This window comes from Cataglyphis hispanica, chromosome 20 (assembly GCF_021464435.1).
Source record: "Cataglyphis hispanica isolate Lineage 1 chromosome 20, ULB_Chis1_1.0, whole genome shotgun sequence".
Classification (NCBI taxonomy): domain Eukaryota; kingdom Metazoa; phylum Arthropoda; class Insecta; order Hymenoptera; family Formicidae; genus Cataglyphis; species Cataglyphis hispanica.
The window spans coordinates 5,014,338-5,034,291 of NC_065973.1; the positions used below are offsets into that span (position 1 = coordinate 5,014,338).

The following is a 19,954-nucleotide window of genomic DNA, read 5'->3' on the forward strand; positions in this document are numbered from 1 at the left end:
TCGATTAATATATTAATTGTTATTACTGTCGATTCAGTGTTAAGTTGTGTAAAACTAAGGAAATAATAAAAAACTTTGTGCATACGTCTGTGTACTTTTATCCGGCCTACTTCATCCACGACCGAGGTCTTAAAGGACGAGAGAAGGGCCTAACAGAGTACGACCAGAACTTGAACAGAAGGAAGGATTTTCCTGCCACATCACGGTAAGTACTTACAATTACTATAAACCCCGTCTTTCTTTCCATAAATATTAGAAACTTTATTTGAATTGACTGACAACCCCTAATATCATTCAATTACCTCTTCATCCTCTAAATAATAAGAAATCCCCTGTCAAGCATTAGCAAGTGGCTGACAGTTTCCAATCAGTCAACTTTTATCTATTATCCTACTATTATTTTAAAACACACCTATAATATCAATACTAAGTAAGATTTATAAATTCCATGCAAAATATACACTACTGTTGTCATTTAAACCTGACTTAATCTTGCAACATTTTACTCTTTTTCCCGAAAATCCATCGTTGCCGAGCGCTTATGGTGTCCCTGGCGACTCCCTCCTTTCTTCCTAAATTCTGAATATAATCCTTAAACCTCGTTGCCGAGCGCTTATGGTGCCCTGGCGACCTTCTCCTTTCTTTTTCAATTCTTGATATAACCCTTAAACCTAGTTGCCGAGCGCTGATCAAGGTGCCTTGGCGGCGTTTCCTATTGATTTAAAAATTTCCCACAAGAAATGACAACAGGAGATTAAATTGAAATCAAATTTATTATCTAATTTTCTGACCACAACCCAATCTTTGAACCTAATTGCCGAGCGCTGATTACGGTGCCCTGGCGACATTACCTATTCTCCCTAAGATTCCATCGTTGCCGAGCGCTTATTACGGTGCCCCTGACGACATTCGACACCTTTCTAAACCTTCTCTTTCTATCAGAAATTTAGAGTCATAATATAATCAAGTATTGATATTAAATAAAAGACTTTATTCCTTAGACAATTCTCTTAATAAATTAATTCGATCTAACTAACTCTCTATTATTTAGTGTCCACAATTAATTAACTACCCTTAATTTCTATTATAATGTTCCTTTTCAAATCTTAATTCTCTAACTCTTACGGTTTCTAATTTATATATATATATATATATATATATATATATATATATATATATATATATATATATATCTTAAGTAACAAGCCCCTTGCATATGGTGAACCCGCAATACAAGCGGACTTGCCATAAAACGCAACCATAATCGATATCTTTCTCTTATTATAATATTAAAATTCTATTATTTAAACCTGATTAACCTTCGAATTACATATACCTAGTTGCGTCCATATCCCTAAAATACCTAGTGAAACTTCCTAGTAACCAACTAATTCCGCGCCTACATCATTCCCCTAGATCCACTAGATTAGTCCTAGCTCTCGGCGTCCCTGGGGTATAGCCGGTAAAAGCAGGTTGCCCTATAAAAATAGAGAGCAATCTTTTTCTCACTAACTGAGGTATAGAGAGAGAAAGAGTGTCGCTGAGCATAACAATATGTAGTGTATGTGCGATATCAGTATAATTGAAGAAAAATAATATACAATTATTCGTATATGAAACTGCGATTACGATTGTTAAAATGTATGTCAAAATGTAATATCAAACAAGGATTGACAATCGTGCTATTTCTATTCCGTTGACATGATACACATGAAATATCGATAGCAAAGCAAAAAAAACATCAAGTCTGTGATTTACATATTGTATATTTGTTCACTCTGTTATCTATTATCCTACTATTTTTATTAGTCATCATACAATATTTAATTGCATGTACAATTATACAAATTTTAACTATAATTTAAACATATATGCACATATGTATACGCAAATATAAAATTCTCAAAGAATGGGCGCCCGTTAGTCTTGTTGCGTTACTGCTTTCAGCCACGAGATGCCAGAAAGCATTTTCAGGCCGTATCTCGGCCGTAAAGTAATACGCTAGAGGAATAAGAATAGCACTCAGCTGTCGCTCCTTGTCTGATATTATCTCCCAACAATCGCATCCGTGTGCTCAACATGGTGATGTTTGTGCCTTTCGGACGTTACACATATACGCGATGAAAGAGAGACAATAACAATGCAATTATCTCTCTTTGTCAAGCGATCAGCGGTTGTATCTGTGTGCACTAGGTGTTGTGTCACACAGATACTGCACACATACACGGTGTAAGAAAAAGACAAAAACAATCATCTTTCTTTGTCTAACAATTAGTGTACAACGAGAAAAATTTTTCCATGAGCTGCTCCTTAGATACAGATCTAATTCCATATTGAGATCGCATATTTCATATTTCACTTCGAAGAAGTTATATTACATTATGAAATTTTTTTAAAAATATTCTTTATATAATTACGCAGTCCTGTACAGAGTCGGATTTTGCATTTTGGTTTTTAAAAATTTATAATAAATAAAATACAACTTCTGGCCAACTGCATCTAATCCACCAAGAGCTGTACCTTGTTTGTTTACTTATGAAATATTATTTTAATTATTTTTTCCAAAAATAGCTCTGTACCGGATTGCGAAGGATTCTACTGATTACAAATATCATAATTTTTAATGTGATTCTCTTTATTTTTTAGTCATAATACGAGAAAAGCGAATCCGTAATTCACGGCTATCCGCGAGAGATCTCTACTGTCTCTTCTGCCGACCCTTAAGGCCATTGCACGTTAAAAAATTTTAGTCATAATGCCGTAAGAAAATTGACCAATCAAACATTCTAAAACATAATAAGAATGTTTGAACTGTGATTGGTTGATTTACTTACAGCTTTACGATTATGACTAAAATTTTTTAACATGCAAATGGCCTTTAATCTGTACTACGGCAATATATGTACGCTGATCACAGACTTCTATATAATACTACTGATTTTAACACCGCTAACTCTACGAAATACATAGCACCAAGAAGTATGTACAGAACACATACGCACATAGCACACACACACATAAAAACACTTTTCGTCTGTATATATTACATATCAGCTCCTATCTTTTTCTTTCCTATTGATTCCTACTTAAATCACGCATACGCAAATGCTTACTTCTTATATGTTTTACATACTTTATGGAGTCAATTTTTCGATCAGTATATAATAGAGTCCTAAGGGCCAATTTCACCACCTTCGGTTAAGTTAACCGACGGTTAAAATCAGCAGGGTGGCAACAGAAAATAAGGGTGAATGAAAATCAAGCATTCTTATCATTTCAGTTGCCACTCTGCTGTCGGTTAATCTAACCGAAGGTGGTGAAATTGGTCCTAAATAATCAGAGAAGTGACAATAGCTTCTCGTTTGCTGATTGACTGATCGTCATGTTGGATCTGTAATGTACAAATTAACCGCAACCAGTATACTGTAAGTGAAAAAAGATATATTTGTAATGTTATTTTCTAAAAAAAAAACATTTTTAATATTCCTGAGACTATTAAGACATTTGAAACGTATATTTACGATTATCAATTCACTGCTGCAAACGTATATTTACAAATGGATAACTGCGGGTCCAACATAGCGATCACGGGAGACATGGAGGGGATAATGATGTCGCTTTTCTGATTATTTAGAACTCTAGTATATAAGGGAGTTAGCGGCGCAGTATTATATAGAAGTCTGTGGTGCTGGTTCTAATTCGGCCAGAAATAATCCCAGAATAATCTAGAGGATTTTTTTAACTGATTGAGGGCCAATTTCACCACCTTTGGTTAGGTTAACCGACGGTTAAAATCAGCAGAGTGGCAACTGAAATGATAAAGGCCATTGCACGTTAAAAAATTTTAATCGTAATCGTAAAGCCGTAAGTAAATCAACCAATCACAGTTCAAACATTCTTATTATGTTTTAAAATGTTTGATTGTGATTTGTCAATTTTCTTACGGCCTTATGATTACGACTAAAATTTTTTAACGTGCAATGGCCTTAAGATTCCGGCAAATGCTGCGGCGACCAATCAAGAGCCAGGCGCAACTCAGGTTCTGGCAAGCGATAGAGTGCGTAGTCGCTTGGAAATCTATAATATATGTTACGTGAACTATAGATTTTCAGGCAATCTATGCGTCAATGCGTGAGACGAAACGCATCCGGAGTCTCAGTATAAATCTGATTACTTGTCGTGAACCGTATTGACTCTCTTTGTTTTCTAAAGCGAAATACGAGAATTAACTATCTATTTTTTTATATTATCTATGGATTAAATTGTATTTAATCATCTATTTTGTGGCACAAGTGATTTGTGAGTCAATGTAAAAATTAAAACAGGTTACATTTTTTATATTAAAATAAAGATGGAAACGATATTGGAACAACAACGACGATATCATGAAGAAAGGGAACGATTGATGGATGCAATGGTAAAAGAGATGTTACATAGAAAAGCGGGTCATCGCGAAAACATCAATTCGGAACATCGTCTAAAAATGTTATTGGATCAATATATGGATAGCACAATGCATTTGCAAGATTTATATGAGGATAAAGATGGACAGAGGAAAGAGGAAGTATGTTAAAAAATTGTATATGTATATATACATATATATATATATATATATATATATATATATATATATATATATTTATTTATTAATATATTTATTAAGTATATGTATTTATGGATATGTGTGAATATGTCTATATATACATACACAGAAGATTTTTTAATTATTCATCCAATATATTTTTAAATAACAGGAAAAATTGAAGTTAGAGAATTTTACAGTTTTGAAGTGTATGCCATTACTTTTTTTATGAGTAAGACGTAAAAGAAACTTTAAAATCAATTTTATTTTTTCAAGTAGAATATTTTCTTAAGCAAGCGAATCACAATGCTATTTTATCTGTTGGATTGCTAGCTAGATTACATGCTTGCTGTTGTGAGCACCATTGTTGCCAAATGTCATTGATCATTTGGCTGATTTGGCTTCAGACGATGATCTTTTGTGCTGGCTTGTACTAGCATTTGGTAAATAAATATGAAGCAAGCTATTACTACTACAGTACAATGTCGATAAAATGCAATTGCATTATATGCATCATATTTCTTTCCATTCATCAATATCTGCACAAGAAAATTTTAACGTAACTTCTTTTATATAACCTAGCCCTAACCTGTTGTATCTTGATTGGTTCTCGCAAGGAGCCAACACAAGATCAAGCAAAGAAAACATTGTTAGCTATTATGGAAATCTAGCAAATCAGCAGCATTACCAGCAGACACAATATCCAACCTAGTAGATAGCAAGTTTGCCAGTACAAGTACATGCAAGCAATCCAGCATCAAGGAGGCCTATTACGCTTTTCGAAACAAAGAAAATACAAAAATGAGGAAATTCACTAGAATATCTACAATTTCATTTGTTGAAATCTAGTAAATCTAATAAATCTAATAAATCTGTTCACTTTTGTAATTTTTCTCTTGTTTCAACATCGTTTCAAAAACCATAATAGCTCCCCAGCAAAATAGCATTATGTGCTACTGGCTTTATAGTAAAATTATATAGAGTGACAAATTCTGAGAAGCAAGTATCATGTAAGGTATATGTATTTCGAAACAAATATTTCTTAGATATTTAACTTTCATGTTAGTAGTCATTACATTTCACAACTTCAGATTTATCTAATAAAGTCAACAAATGAAAGAATAAATTAGTTTTGAATTTGATGTATTTAAGATTATACAGAATGAGTTATTAGAAATTGTCTTCTAAGATGTCATCATAAATATTGATTTTAGACAAAAAGATGTAAGATAAAAGTTAAATTATTTTGAAAGGAGCACATTTTTTTGGTTGTCTTAGCTTTTTTTTAGGTGGAAGCACCAAAATGTTTTTTATCTCAACTTTTTTAAATGGAAAACTCTATTTTTAAGCAGCTATAATTGTAGAAAATGAAAAGACGAATCTAACGATCTACAACACCTTGACTGCAAGGTGACATTGAACTGAAAAAATCCAGAAAAACAGTATGATTGAAATAAGTAGATAATAAAAATAATTTTTCAAACAGAATACATTAATTTTATTTAATAAGTACTATCTTTTGAAGCTGTTCGACATTGATAATACATTGCTTCTTATTTTCGGTAACTGATCATCTCAATATATTATTTGTTCATATTATTCCAATGAAATCCCATATATACATTTTGTTTCTTTGTGTTTATCAAACTTGAAGATATGAAACAACTATTACCAATGCTTATCGAATTTCAAAAGATATGTTGCAAAAAGTTCATGCAACTGTTTTTTTTAAAGAACATATTCATGAAATAAAAGGGCAACTCTGAATATTTTATTAAGTAAAATTAATTTATTTTATTTGAGAAATTATTTTTATTACTTACTTTTTATTACTTCTCCTGTTTTTCTAGATTTTTTCATATTGAAATCACCCCATGATTAAAGTATTATACGTTGTTAGATTTGTCATCTATAATTTAGTTGATTAAAAATAGTACTTTTTGTTAAAAAACTTTGTAATGACTTACAAAACTTTTTGATATCTCTATCTGAAAAAAAGAAATTAAAACTACAAAAATGTAGATCTTTCAAAATGATTTAACTTTGTCTTAAACGTTTTTGTTGGAAAGTCAATATTTATGAAAATAAAAAGGCTTTTTAGTGATTCACGTTGTACTTATACGTGTGTGTGCGTGCGTGTGCGTGTGTGTGTGTTCGTATCTTTCAATTTAATAGTTTCAATGTTTTATTTTTATATTTTGATATATGTTGATTATGTTCTTAGGTTCAAGCACTATCTGGTCCAAATGAATTCTCAGAATTTTATTCACGTTTGAAGTCGATAAAGGAATTTTATCGGCGACATCCTAATGAAATTAGTGTTCCCATGTCTGTTGAATTTGAGGAATTAGCTAAGATGAGAGAAAATCCAACAGAAGAACTGTCCAATCTTGTCGAATTTACAGATGAGGAAGGTTATGGAAAATATCTCGATCTTCATGAGTGTTATCAAAAATACATTAATCTTAAAGGAATAGAAAAAGTAGATTATATAACTTATCTATCAACTTTTGATCACTTATTTGATATACCTAGAGAGAGAAAGAATGCAGAGTATCAAAAATATGTTGAGTCCTTATTAGGATATTTAACAGATTATCTGAGTAGAGTAAGACCTTTACTTGATATTAGTACAGAGATTACAGAAGCCAATAAAGATTTTCAGACTCATTGGGAGAAGAGCACATTTCCTGGTTGGCCCAAGGAAGCTGGAAGTGCTTTAACTCATGTAGGAGCACACTTGGAATTATCTGCATTCTCATCATGGGAAGAGTTAGCATCTCTTGGTTTGGATAGATTAAAATCAGCTTTGATGGCTTTAGGACTCAAATGCGGAGGTACGCTCGAGGAACGGGCGCAACGACTTTTTAGTACGAAAGGCGAAGCCTCTTTAGATCCCAATTTATTAGCTAAGAATCGAAAGGGAAAGTCAGCTAAGACTAGAGATTCCGAAAAGCAAAAGGAAATTGCACGATTAGAGGCTCATGTGTATAGGCTCGCCGAACTAGTATCCAGTCAACGAGTAGCCACGAAAGAAAATGTACAAAGAAAACAAGCAAGAACCGAAGGCGAAAGAGGCGATTCTGATGCAGAGGCAAGTGCGAGCGAATCAGAGGAAGAGGATGATAATGAGGTTCCATATAATCCAAAAAATTTACCGTTGGGCTGGGATGGGAAACCCATACCTTATTGGTTATACAAACTACATGGCCTAAACATTAGTTACAATTGCGAAATTTGTGGCAATTTCACATATAAAGGTCCAAAGGCATTTCAGAGACACTTCGCGGAATGGAGACATGCTCATGGCATGCGTTGTCTCGGTATTCCGAACACGGCACATTTCGCCAATGTCACTCAAATTGAAGATGCACTTGCTCTGTGGGAAAAGCTGAAAACACAGAAACAAGCAGAACGTTGGCAACCAGAACAAGAGGAAGAATTTGAAGACTCGCTTGGCAATGTAGTCAATCGCAAAACATATGAGGATCTTAAGAGACAAGGCTTGCTATAATAAAGTATACATTAAAATTGAAATTTATTATAATCCGCGGTTGTCATTTGTATTCAGTTTTTATAATCTTTTTTTTTCATTAAAGTATTTTTGCCGAGGAAATCTTTTCATCCATTTGTCTTGAAATCTATTGGATTGTATAAGATTGTATTCTTATCATGAAACTATACACACTGCATATATACATATATACATGTATCTCTCGCTTTTTAATGCGTTTCATGTTTTATGATCTTTATGTTTAATCTTGATATAATCTTGTTCTTTGTGACCGTTTTCGAAATTTTAATTAGCATAGTTGTTAACTTTGCAATATGTAACATTAAATTAAAGCTTTTAATTTCTTATTAATGTCATATTAAATTATATCGTCAAAAGAAAAATTATATACATCTTTTTTTTTTGCAAAATGCATTGAAATAAATCATTTTTTTGTCATCATCTTGCATGTTATAAATATTTGTGCAAAACTTGACTTAGATCCACTAATTTGTTTAAAAGTTATTTACTAAAAATTGTAGAAAAATATCTGTCTCTTTTTCTCTTTTTGCAAATTACTCGTTCTTCATTGTTTTTTGCAGTTGATTTCAGAGAGATTTCAGAGATATTCACGATCAAAAGTTTTTGCATAAATTAGGAAGAATATTAGTTACAACTATTTTCTTTTACGGAAACGTCAAAATCCATATTTTGTGATACTTTAATTTTTTTCATAACCCGAATTTATTTTTTTAATTTTTCAAACAGTATGAATATAAGAAACATGTTTTCTTTTTAATTTTGATAATTTTTTGCTACTATTGTATATCCAGAACATCCTTAACAAATATTTAATAAATTTAAATATAGAGCACTTGTGAAAAAAGAATGTTCTCGTTATATTTGATCAGTCTATATTACTAGAATAGGAGTGACGAAAAATATAACTATTTTTGATAATTCATATAGAAAAAAATATTCATATAATTTCGCGATTTAAAATGATTGAAAAAAAATTAAGTGAAGTAAGAAAGAAATGTTTAAAAGAAGATTAAAAAGTACGTTTAAAAGATATCTAATATATTAATGTTCAACATAAATATATTATTAATGTATTGCAAGACACGACATATTTAACTAATATTTTAAAAGTGACACAAATTGTTAGAAAAAATTTGATAAAAAATTATGCAACAATTTTAAAGTTGCTTTTACTGTTGCATTTATAATAAAGTAAATATTAAGGTTTTTTTTCTTCTTTCTTTTACATCGATTATTAATAATCAATAGAATATATCAATTCGATCAATACAATTATCATGCTCCTTTTTATCTGTTTTCATCAGACAAGGTGTGTATATACAGGATGTCTGGAGTCAACCGCACTCATCGTGTACAGCTAAAGCAAATAACTGAGAAGAAAAGTCTTTTATCATTTTGCGATTTTCGCAGTAATTCTCGAAAAATTAATTAACAAGTAAAAAATTGTGCAAATAAAAATTTGAACACAGCTTCCTCATAATTTTATTTCCTTTTTTTTATAATATCAGTAATCGTAATTACAAATCGAAATGATAGTTTTCGAGATAGTACTAGATAGAACTCTAAAATAGTTTTACCAATCATAATTTAATGATACTCTATTCATATAAAACAATTTAAGACTCCTGAGTAGTCGCCGCGGAACTCTGAGTTGGAGACATAGGAATTCTGTCCAACAATTTATCATATAAGTTATAAGTGAAGTGTATTAGGAGCTTATTAAACAGACATATCGCATCATGTGTACGTGTAGTCAAAATTCGTGCGTGAGGATAGAGACTAGAGATAGACACTGAGCGATCATGAAAATGTCGCTCGCAAATGTTCGGTCGTCGAATTTTTGCCATACTCAGGAGCCTTAATCTAATATTTAAAAAATTTGCAGAAATTAGGTCGTAAACAAACATTTATTGAAAAATTCAAAATTTCATAAAAACTGAACCGTTTCAACAATTCTAATCAAATTCAGTATTAACCATGCTTTAATGATATTTATGATATTCTATTAATAATATTTAGTAAAAATATTTAGTCCGGGATCTCAAAATTTGATGAAGTTAGCGCAATCACATTTTTTTTGTAGAAAAAGTCAAAATTTTATAAATAATAAACTCTTTCATCAATTTTCATTAAAATCAATACCAACCATTCTTTAATGCTAGTCTATTAATGTAAAAATATTTAATCTGATATCACAAAATTTGTGGAAATTACAGCATGCACACACATTTATTGAAAAATTGAAAATTTTATTTTTTAAAAAATAAACTTACCAATTCTCATCAAATTCAATACCAACTATCCTTTAATGATATTCGATTCATATAAAAAAATTTAAACAATTATCTCAAAATTTGTAGAAGTAGAACATCTTTTCTTGAAGAATTTAAAATTTTATAAAAAATAAACCTCTATCAATTCTAGCCAAGTACAATATCAATCAACCTTGAATGATACTTTATTCATATAAAAAATTTTAGCTCATTATCTTAAAATTTACGACATTATTTTAAAAACGGCAGATAACCACGTCCTTTGGTGCATATACAAACATACATACACACATACTCGACATTTTGTAAAAATATGTTTTTTCGACGTTTTAGAACATTCTAAACACATTGGTATCAAAATTAGAAAAAAAAATTTTCCACAAAAAACAAATAAGCTTTCTCTAAGAGGAAGCAAAAAAGATTGACCAATAGCGCGTAATAAAAAAGGACAAACCATTGATGTGTAGTTGCTAGGACACGAGAATCCATCGTTATGTATCACTCATCTCATATCTTAAGCGGGGAGCACACACGAGAGAAATTGATTGGTCCACAAATGTATGCATAAGAAAATGAACCAATCAATTTCCTTATGCTTATTGTTATGCGCTTATGCAAAAGTGTGTGCTCCCCGCTTAACCGTTGTCATTTGTAGACAAAACTTTGTCACGCATTTAATGACCGCAAACTTTTGGATTGACTCTGGGTCAATTTTTCTCGCGCTAATACTCGCACGCATTGGCTGATCTTTTTTAATTAATTTTTTGATAATTATTGCAAAAATTACAAAATGATAAAAGATTTTTCTCAGTTTTACCTGCCCTACCTGCATACAATGGGTGCGATCGACTCCGGACACTGTATATGTGGATATGGTAAAACTGCAAATGCAGAAGATAATATCTCCAATTTTATCGCTTAAATATATTGTAGGAAGTTTTTTTAAGTAATTTCCCATAAGAAATAAATAAGGGACATGGCATTGGTTTAGAAAAGATGTAGCAAATTAAAATTTGATATTAACTCAGTAAACACACTCTTATACCCAAGCAAAACAGAAAATCACAATAATGTCAAAATGATGACCTTTAGTAGTTATTATGATGTCAATTTAAAATAATTTTCAAGTCATTTTTATGTTATTTTGATATCATTTGATGTTATTGTGATTTTATATTCTGCTTGGGTAGCTATGTATATTATAATAGTTAATATAATTCAGTGTAATCGAATATAACAAGTAATATTACAAATAATTGTAACCATTCAAGGACGCAACAATGTTATATAGCAGTTATACATTTAATTATAACAATTATATTATTGATGCATTAAAAACATAACTAAAAATAATAAAATTAATAAAATTAAGATAAGACCTAGATAAAATTAAGATAAAAAACTAAGATAAAATTAAGATATAACATATGCTGATTTAATATTTATATAGTTTTGTTATATGAATGTTACATTATAATTTTTAATTATTTTGAATATATAAGAAAAGTGCAGAAACATTACTTATAGATATGTATTTCTAATGATATTGTATATACAAATATTTTTAATATATATACGTTCTCCAAAATGCAGTTACAATTACTTTATATATATATATATATATATATATATATATATATATATATATATATATATATATATATATATATATATATATATATATATATATATATATATATATATATATATATATATATATATTATTTATATATATATATATATATATATATATATATATATATAATAGAATTGTATGTATATACGTGCGCGCGTGCGTGCGTGCGTTCGTGCGTGCGTGCCAATATTCTAAATCGTTTTTAAATATAATTTTTTCATTTATTTACATAATAAAATTGCATTTTTTTATATCTATAAAAAGAGAAATATAAAAATAAATTTTTGTAATAATTATACCCATGGCAAATATCTATGTTAAAAAATATATCTCAAAACATAATGAGCAATCACCAAATACATACATTTAATAACAGTCAAATCCAAATATATCATTCTTAAAAATAAATGTTATAAAATATGTCTTGTAACATAATGAGAAATTACTGTTTCAAATACATGCATTTAATAACAATCAATCTGAAATATTTTATTCTTAAAAATAAATGTTAGAAAATGCCTTGAAATATAATAAACAATTACTTTTCAAATATATTTAATTATTTATGTTAGCATTGTAAAAAAAATGCTTTCACATATATAATTTTTGGTCATATAAATAATAAAAGTTACAAAAATTTACATAAATTATTAAACTATGAAAGAGAAAGGAAGAAAGAGAATTACTAAAATTAAATTTGAAATCATTAAATAATATCTCTTATTTTATTTAATTTAAAAAAAATGTTTTAAATTAGATACAATCTTTAATTATATTATCATCGTTATCATTATTTTTAAAAATATTATTTGATAAATTTACATTCGATTCATATTCTTGTATACTACAATTACAATTACTGCTAATTTATACATAAAATATTCAGATATATGAAATTAATATATTTCATATATATTTTTATTTATTTAATAAGAATGCATTTTACTGAATATGCATAGATTTGAATAAATCTATACAAATGCACATTATCATATTATTAATAACTGTAAGACTTTTGACAATTTATATTTATACAGTGCATATTCTGTTGAAAGATATTTATAATATATGAAAAAGATTATTAAACAACTCGATATCTTATTAGCATAAGTTTTATATTGTACACAATTTTGGATAATATAAAACTTATGCTAATAAAGCATTATTATTGAATAATCTTTTTGATATATTGTAAATATTTTTTGACAAAACCAATGCACTACACAAATATTAATTTCTGAAAGTCCTATAGTTATTAATAATATGAAATAATCTATGTACATTAAATAAAATGCATTTTTAAATTATTAAAAATATGTATGAAATATATAAATTTAGCAGATATTTAAATATTTAGTGCATAAATTAGCACTAATTGTAAATACAAGAAAAATAAATGTTTCAGAAAAGATATTAATATCTGCATGATTTTATATACAAAACTTAAAATACATATATTAAATTTAAATAACTTACTTCTTCGTTGGAATCCATGATAATAAATTTGACTTTTTTTAAACTTTTCCTCGAAAATTCTCTTGTTTTGTTTTTTAATAATTCTAATGTTCTTTTTTATTATATAGTAATCAAAATAATCTCTACTTTAATAAAAATATTTATTGATGATTATGTATATTTATTGGTGATGAATATCGATGTGATAATTAAAAAGTACTAGAAAAATATATTTCTTCAGATTAATTTTACAATAGTTAATAATTAGCAAAAATAAAATAATATAATTAACAAAAATAAAATAACATAAACATACCGTTATTACCCCTTTCGTCGAACAACTTTGTTCTTTTTGGAAGAAGGTATTGAAAATATTCCGTACAAGAATATTAATACGTATTGGCGTATTAATTATAACAACAGTACATCTGACGGAAAATATGTGTGAAGAAATAGAAAGAGGGCAAAAAAAAGGAATAATTAATGCGAAAGCCAAACACTCGTAGATGATGCAATCACAATAATGTTCTTTGTATTTAGTAATACTGATAATACACAAATTATTAACCGATAACTGATAACATATTGATAACACACAAATTAATAACCGGTAACTCGAGAGAAATATCTTATTCCTTATAATTACGAACGGATATAATAGAATTGAGAAAAGCACTTAAGCGTATAACAGCGTTCTCGTATCTCGAATCGTGTCACAGCTAACAATGCTAACAATAATCACTACGTATCTTGCAGGTTTTTACCGGTTGCCGAATCGATTCAGCTATCTGAGCGTCACGTGATGACAATTCAAATCGACGACATAAATAGTTGCACCGCGCGCAAATATGGTTTTCGCGCAGTCGATAATATAATTCCCGTTAATATAGATGTTTAATAGACTAATAAACGTTTTTTCGACCGGTATTTCTCACTGAGATATATTTAATTATTATTTATTTTTAAACTGTTTTATATTATAATACAAGTTGCAAATTTGCAGAAAAACTTTTCTACTCAATAAGAATAAAATTTTCGATTAGTTAAAAAATGGTTTAATGGATACTAATTTTCAACTATAAACGACATAGCCGTCTAATAGCCGTCTTTCCAACCTTTCATTTCTCACTGGGAAGACATCCTCAGGATCATCTTGAATAAGTCCAGGACGGTACAGAACATTTGTAGGACGTATGAAGATATTATTATAAATATATTTTATGAATATTTTATGAAAATTTAATATACATACATGACTACTTTTAGTTATAGGCTATTTAACATAATTTAGAAATCTTAACTATTATAATAAGTATTAAGATCCTATAAATATCCACTAGACCCCTGGATATCTGTAGAATATCTGACTTGTCTACTATAATTGATGTCCTTTGGATTTCCAGAGGACATATCTACATGTGTTATCTGGCAATTGATAATAATTAATTTTGTTTAATATTAATAATTGAATTTGATGCGCACGTTTTTATATATCCAAAATTATTTATTTAATATTTCATGAGAAATGTGTGCAACATGCCAAAAACTTCACAAAAAATAGTATCAGCGGCTAGTTCGTTTGTTTACCGCTGTGCGACGCGCGATGTGTCTATCTCGTAGAGTTCCTCTAGTAAAAGTTAAGACACCGGCTATCAAAATTGCTGATTGGTTATTTCAATCCACCATATGTTTCAGCCAAGAATATTCATCGAATCAACTTACAACTTTTCCATTAGAGCCAAAAATTGATTGGCACATCTTTTTTTGATATACGTAATGTATTGACGCATCCTGGATGCAGGAGCCCTTTTTATCTTTTTAATGAAAAAAGCGAATAATTTATTTTACTGAGTCTTTTTTTATTAAACATGAAAAATTATGTTGACTATAAGTGTAATCAATTTAAAATTGCATAGATAAGCGCGTAAATCACTTTCGGAGTTTGGCTATATATGGCGGATTGCCTTAACTCTTACTAAAGGAACTCTACTATCTCGTATTTAAATTTCAGTCATGAGAATTATATAAAGCTTGCAAAGAACAACTGGCAGAAGATTAAGTAATTATTTTATCAGTCTAATTTCTGATGCAATTTCAATACAGAGAATTCAGATATTGAATTATTTAGAAATCGAGTAGATAAATGTTTAAAAAAAATTAAAAATATTTAAGTAGACTACAAAAGTCTCAAATAGCAATAAATGTGAACTATTTTCAGTGATAAATTTTCAGTATTAGCAATAAATAACAGGACGTAATTTTCAGAATTTGCTCTCTGAAACATACGAAAAATATCCCTAACATATTCCATAGAAATCCTTAGAATGTCCCACAGGATCTCCCTGGATTCTCCATATGCTCAGTATTCAGCTATTATTTGCTCATTCGTATGATGTTAGCCAACGACTAACACTTTTTTTGAATAATTATGTATGAAATAGATTATATTTTGTTTGTAGATTATTGTAGTGGATTTATTTTTGTTTGTTAGTTTATAATTAATAGTTTATAATTAATTTTTATTAATTATTTAATTGTAGACCTATGAATTTATTAACTTTGGCATCCTTATAAAGAATGCTTCAGTAATGAAGTAAACTGTACAAATATATTTGTACGATTTTAATGATTATAATCAAATTCTTTTTATAAAATTAATAAGAATATGATATGTTTCATTTAATTATCATCATTGACACGAATATGCCACAATATGATACTTTTTACAAGCAATCAATGATATTTTAAATAAGTGCAGAACTTGCGATCAACACACATGAAAACAACATGTATAAAAGGAGACGATGTGCTGACTGTAAAATTATTACAGATTTTCGCGCATAGCAATACATTTTTTTATTTAAACAAGAATAATAATAATTGAAAAATTGTAAAAAGATACAACTTAAAATTTAAAATTGAAGAAAATAAGAGAATATATGAATTAGTCAAAATATTTTATATAATTCTATAGAATTATATAAAATATTTTATAAAATTTCATAAAAAGAATTTGATTATAATCATTAGAATCGTACAAATTATATTTGTACATTTTACTTCATTGTTTCTTCTATACTAAAGCATTCTTTATAAGGATGCCAAAATTAATAAAATTTATTTGCTCATAAAAAAAAATTATTCTGTGAATAATAGGAAAAAGTGAGGAAGCAATGTACAAATTTTAATATGCACAATTTAAATATTTAATTTTTTCACGATTTAATATTCTATATATTTTATATAAAATATCATATTGGACAAAATCGATACATTATGTATCAATTATATACATCTACGTCTCGGATACACAGTTAACACAGTTCTACTGCCTTATTAACATTGCTCCACGCGAGTACAAGTTCAGACAGATGGCGCAATGCAACGGTTTAAATTTCGTGGACAGGATTTTTCGGAACATTGGTCATTTCTCCCCTCATCTCTGGTTATATACATATATATATATATATATATATATATATATATATATATATATTGATAATGTGAACAATCAATAAAAAATACACAGAAAAAATAAACTTTTTGATACAATTGAAATAATTATTAGCTTCTCGGAATATTTTTGCAATGAGATACTATTTGAATATTCAAATTGGCATTTAGCAACAAATGAGCGATAAATGTAATAAATTATGGAATGCTCAGGTTTCAAACAATAGAGAGCAGCAGCTTAATTGATTTGTCGAATAGCTATACATAATTCAACAAATCTATTTATTAATTATAAACAATTTAAAGAGAGTGTAAAGCTTTTTAAATCCACTACAAAACTTTACAAACAAAATACAATTGATTGCAAAAGAGTTATTTTTATTTTATAATATATATGATGTATCATTTGATGTTAGCCGACACTTTAAATAATTAATTAAAAGTTAATTATAAACTAACAAACGAAAATGAATGCACTACAATAACCTACAAACGAAATACAATGTAATTTTATAGTACATGTCGGCTAGTTTTATGGTCTATAATTAAATAATTAATTAAAAAATAATTATGAACTAACAAACAAAAATAAATGCACTACAATAATCTACAAACAAAATACAATCGATTTCACACATAATTATTTAGAAAAAGTGTTAGTCATCGGCTAACATCATACGAATCATTTTCTTTTCCTGAACAGATCCGAGAATTAAAATGAGATTCTGAGGATATCTTGCATGTCCGTCTTGGATGCCTTTTGAACATTCTAAGGATATCTTTGTGCTGTCTGGATAAATTGTTTTGTTTTGGCACATATCTATTAAGTTCTTATATGGCGCATGTAGAATAAATAAAATTTTAGAGAAGTAGTTTTAGAGAATTAGTTTTCCTCAAATATTTAATTATAGAGAATATGCTAAATTGGGCGTATATATATATATATATCATATATTTAACAAGTAGAGTTTTTCACAATTGCATCTCTTATTGATTTTTATATTCATATATCGTTAATGCTAGTTGTATACTGGAAATGCAACCATTATAAAATTTTTTACAATTATTAAAATTTCATCAATATATTGATGGTCCAATGATTAAAAATTTGTTATCGATATGTATGTAACAATAAGTTTATAACACAAGAAATATATGCTTCCGCAGTTTATATGTTTGTATATTTTTTCAACGTACGTTTTTTATAGAATTGTACACTGCACTATTAAATAAATAATTATTAAAATTGCATCTCTATATTCATACAGGACATCAGTGAGCGCTCACGCACACTATCATTCGCACGGCTAAAGATCGGCCAAATGATTGGCCAGACTTTATTCAATAATAACTCTTTTATTAAGCTTTATACCAAAAAATGGTTCAGAATTTTTCGATTCAGTTTGACTCAATTCATCTCCATTTTTTGTATGGTCACTTACTTGACCTGTATACTCTACTAAACTGTTTATTATACAGGATGTTCTCGGGTTAATTGGCCAAACTTGAAATATGAATTTAGGACCTTAAAACAAGAAAAAAATTTCTTCTGGAAGTATGCTCGCAAACGCTTCGTTCAAGAGATATTGACTTCTGAAGTTTAAAATTAGAGGAACGAATAATTTCAAAATGTTTCTTTTTATTTTTGTTTTGAAGATCGATGATCATTGACAGGCTTGTGTTTGCATTATAAACAAAACTTCGTCCATTCGTACCAAATAATTGTTAGTTTTAATATTTTTTAAATATTTATTTTCCCGGAAGATGGATCGGTCGTGCTGGATCTGTGGCTTGGCCTCCACGTTCCCCGGATTTAACATCACTAGATTTTTTTGTATGGGGTGCTCTCAAGCAAAAAGTTATGAAGTGCCTTAGTATTAATGATCTTCAATTATTAAAACGGAGGATAGTGCGAAGAAATTACAGATGTACAATGTTAATCAGTTATTGTTATATGTTAGTCACTCATTCTGTCATTGATAAGTGCAATATATGCTTGTCTGCAAGCTGGAGGTAATAATAAATAAATAATTAAATATTTTATTCAAAATAATGGCCTCCAGCATCACTTTGAATAAAATATTTAATTATTAAATCTTGATTACTGTACAATGAATAGAATAAACCTAGATTATTTCGAAATTATTCATTCCTAACATCAGAAGTCAATATCTCTTGAATGAAGCTTTTGCGAGCATATTTCCAAAGAAAAATTTTTTTTTTGTTTTAAGGTCCTAAATTCATATTTTAAATTTGGCCATTTAATCCTGTATTATACAGGGAACACCCTGTATAATAACCGAATTTGTATGTTAAATTTAAGTTTTTGTTTTCTCATATCTAAAATCTCGTGTAAAATTATTATAATTATATTATATCATGAAGTAGAAATCATTTTTAATCATATTTCTAGTTTCAAATGTTGCTTTAGACTAACCAATAAACTAATACTGAAAATATTTCTATAATCATAAATAATAAAATTTTTATAATTAATAATTTTATAAATAATTTTATAATTAATATGATTAAATAATTTTTAAAGAATATATCCATGCAAAATGTATATTTTCCGTATTAAGAAAATTTCCAAATTCCCTCATTTGAATAATTTTTCAATTTGTATCTAACGAATTTAATCACTTGCACTTTTCTATGCTAATATATGTATAAAAATTTAGAATAATGACAGCAATAGGCTCAGGATAAGAACAATTAAATGGAAAAATTCGCAAGAACTCAGGTGCGCAACTTATTATTGTTAAATTCAATTACATCAATGTGCATTTAAAAATGTACATTTTTGGCCTATCTTCAAACATAGATATAAATATACAAATCCAATAGATACATAAATACAAATATATACAGATCAAATTGGAATTTTAATATCTGACATGCACCACATTTGCAGTTGCAGTCAAATCTCAAACTAAAATCAATAATCAGAAAAGAGGCTCTTTAAAATTCGCATGGAATCTGTACAATTAAGTGGACAGCGTTTAATTGTCATCGTCGCA

The 19,954-nt window shown here is 28.5% G+C and overlaps 1 protein-coding gene across 3 annotated transcripts; it reads left to right on the forward strand.

Annotated features, from left to right (window-relative positions):
* Window positions 1–3,182: 3,182 nt before the first annotated feature.
* On the forward strand, window positions 3,183–10,240 carry LOC126857134 (splicing factor 3A subunit 3). Of its 3 annotated transcripts, none has more exons than XM_050606292.1 (3): window positions 3,183–3,425; window positions 4,352–4,564; window positions 6,807–8,198. In XM_050606292.1, the coding sequence occupies exons 2-3, from the start codon at window positions 4,352–4,354 to the stop codon at window positions 8,094–8,096; spliced, it is 1,503 nt and encodes a 500-aa protein (XP_050462249.1). In that variant the 5' UTR covers window positions 3,183–3,425; the 3' UTR covers window positions 8,097–8,198. The 3 variants fall into 3 exon arrangements, with proteins under 3 accessions (XP_050462249.1, XP_050462247.1, XP_050462250.1); XM_050606290.1 differs by lacking the exon at window positions 3,183–3,425 and adding an exon at window positions 3,836–4,057; XM_050606293.1 differs by lacking the exon at window positions 3,183–3,425 and adding an exon at window positions 9,422–10,240 and having other exon boundaries at window positions 4,087–4,564; window positions 6,807–8,100.
* Window positions 10,241–19,954: the final 9,714 nt, after the last annotated feature.

What these genes read in the sequence shown, in the direction of transcription:
- LOC126857134 (XM_050606292.1), top strand. Translation starts at nt 4,352, where the DNA reads ATGGAAACGATATTGGAACAACAACGACGATATCATGAAGAAAGGGAA. An exon ending in ATGGACAGAGGAAAGAGGAA is followed by an intron (nt 4,565 to 6,806) that starts GTATGTTAAAAA and finishes TTATGTTCTTAG; the next exon opens with GTTCAAGCACTATCTGGTCC.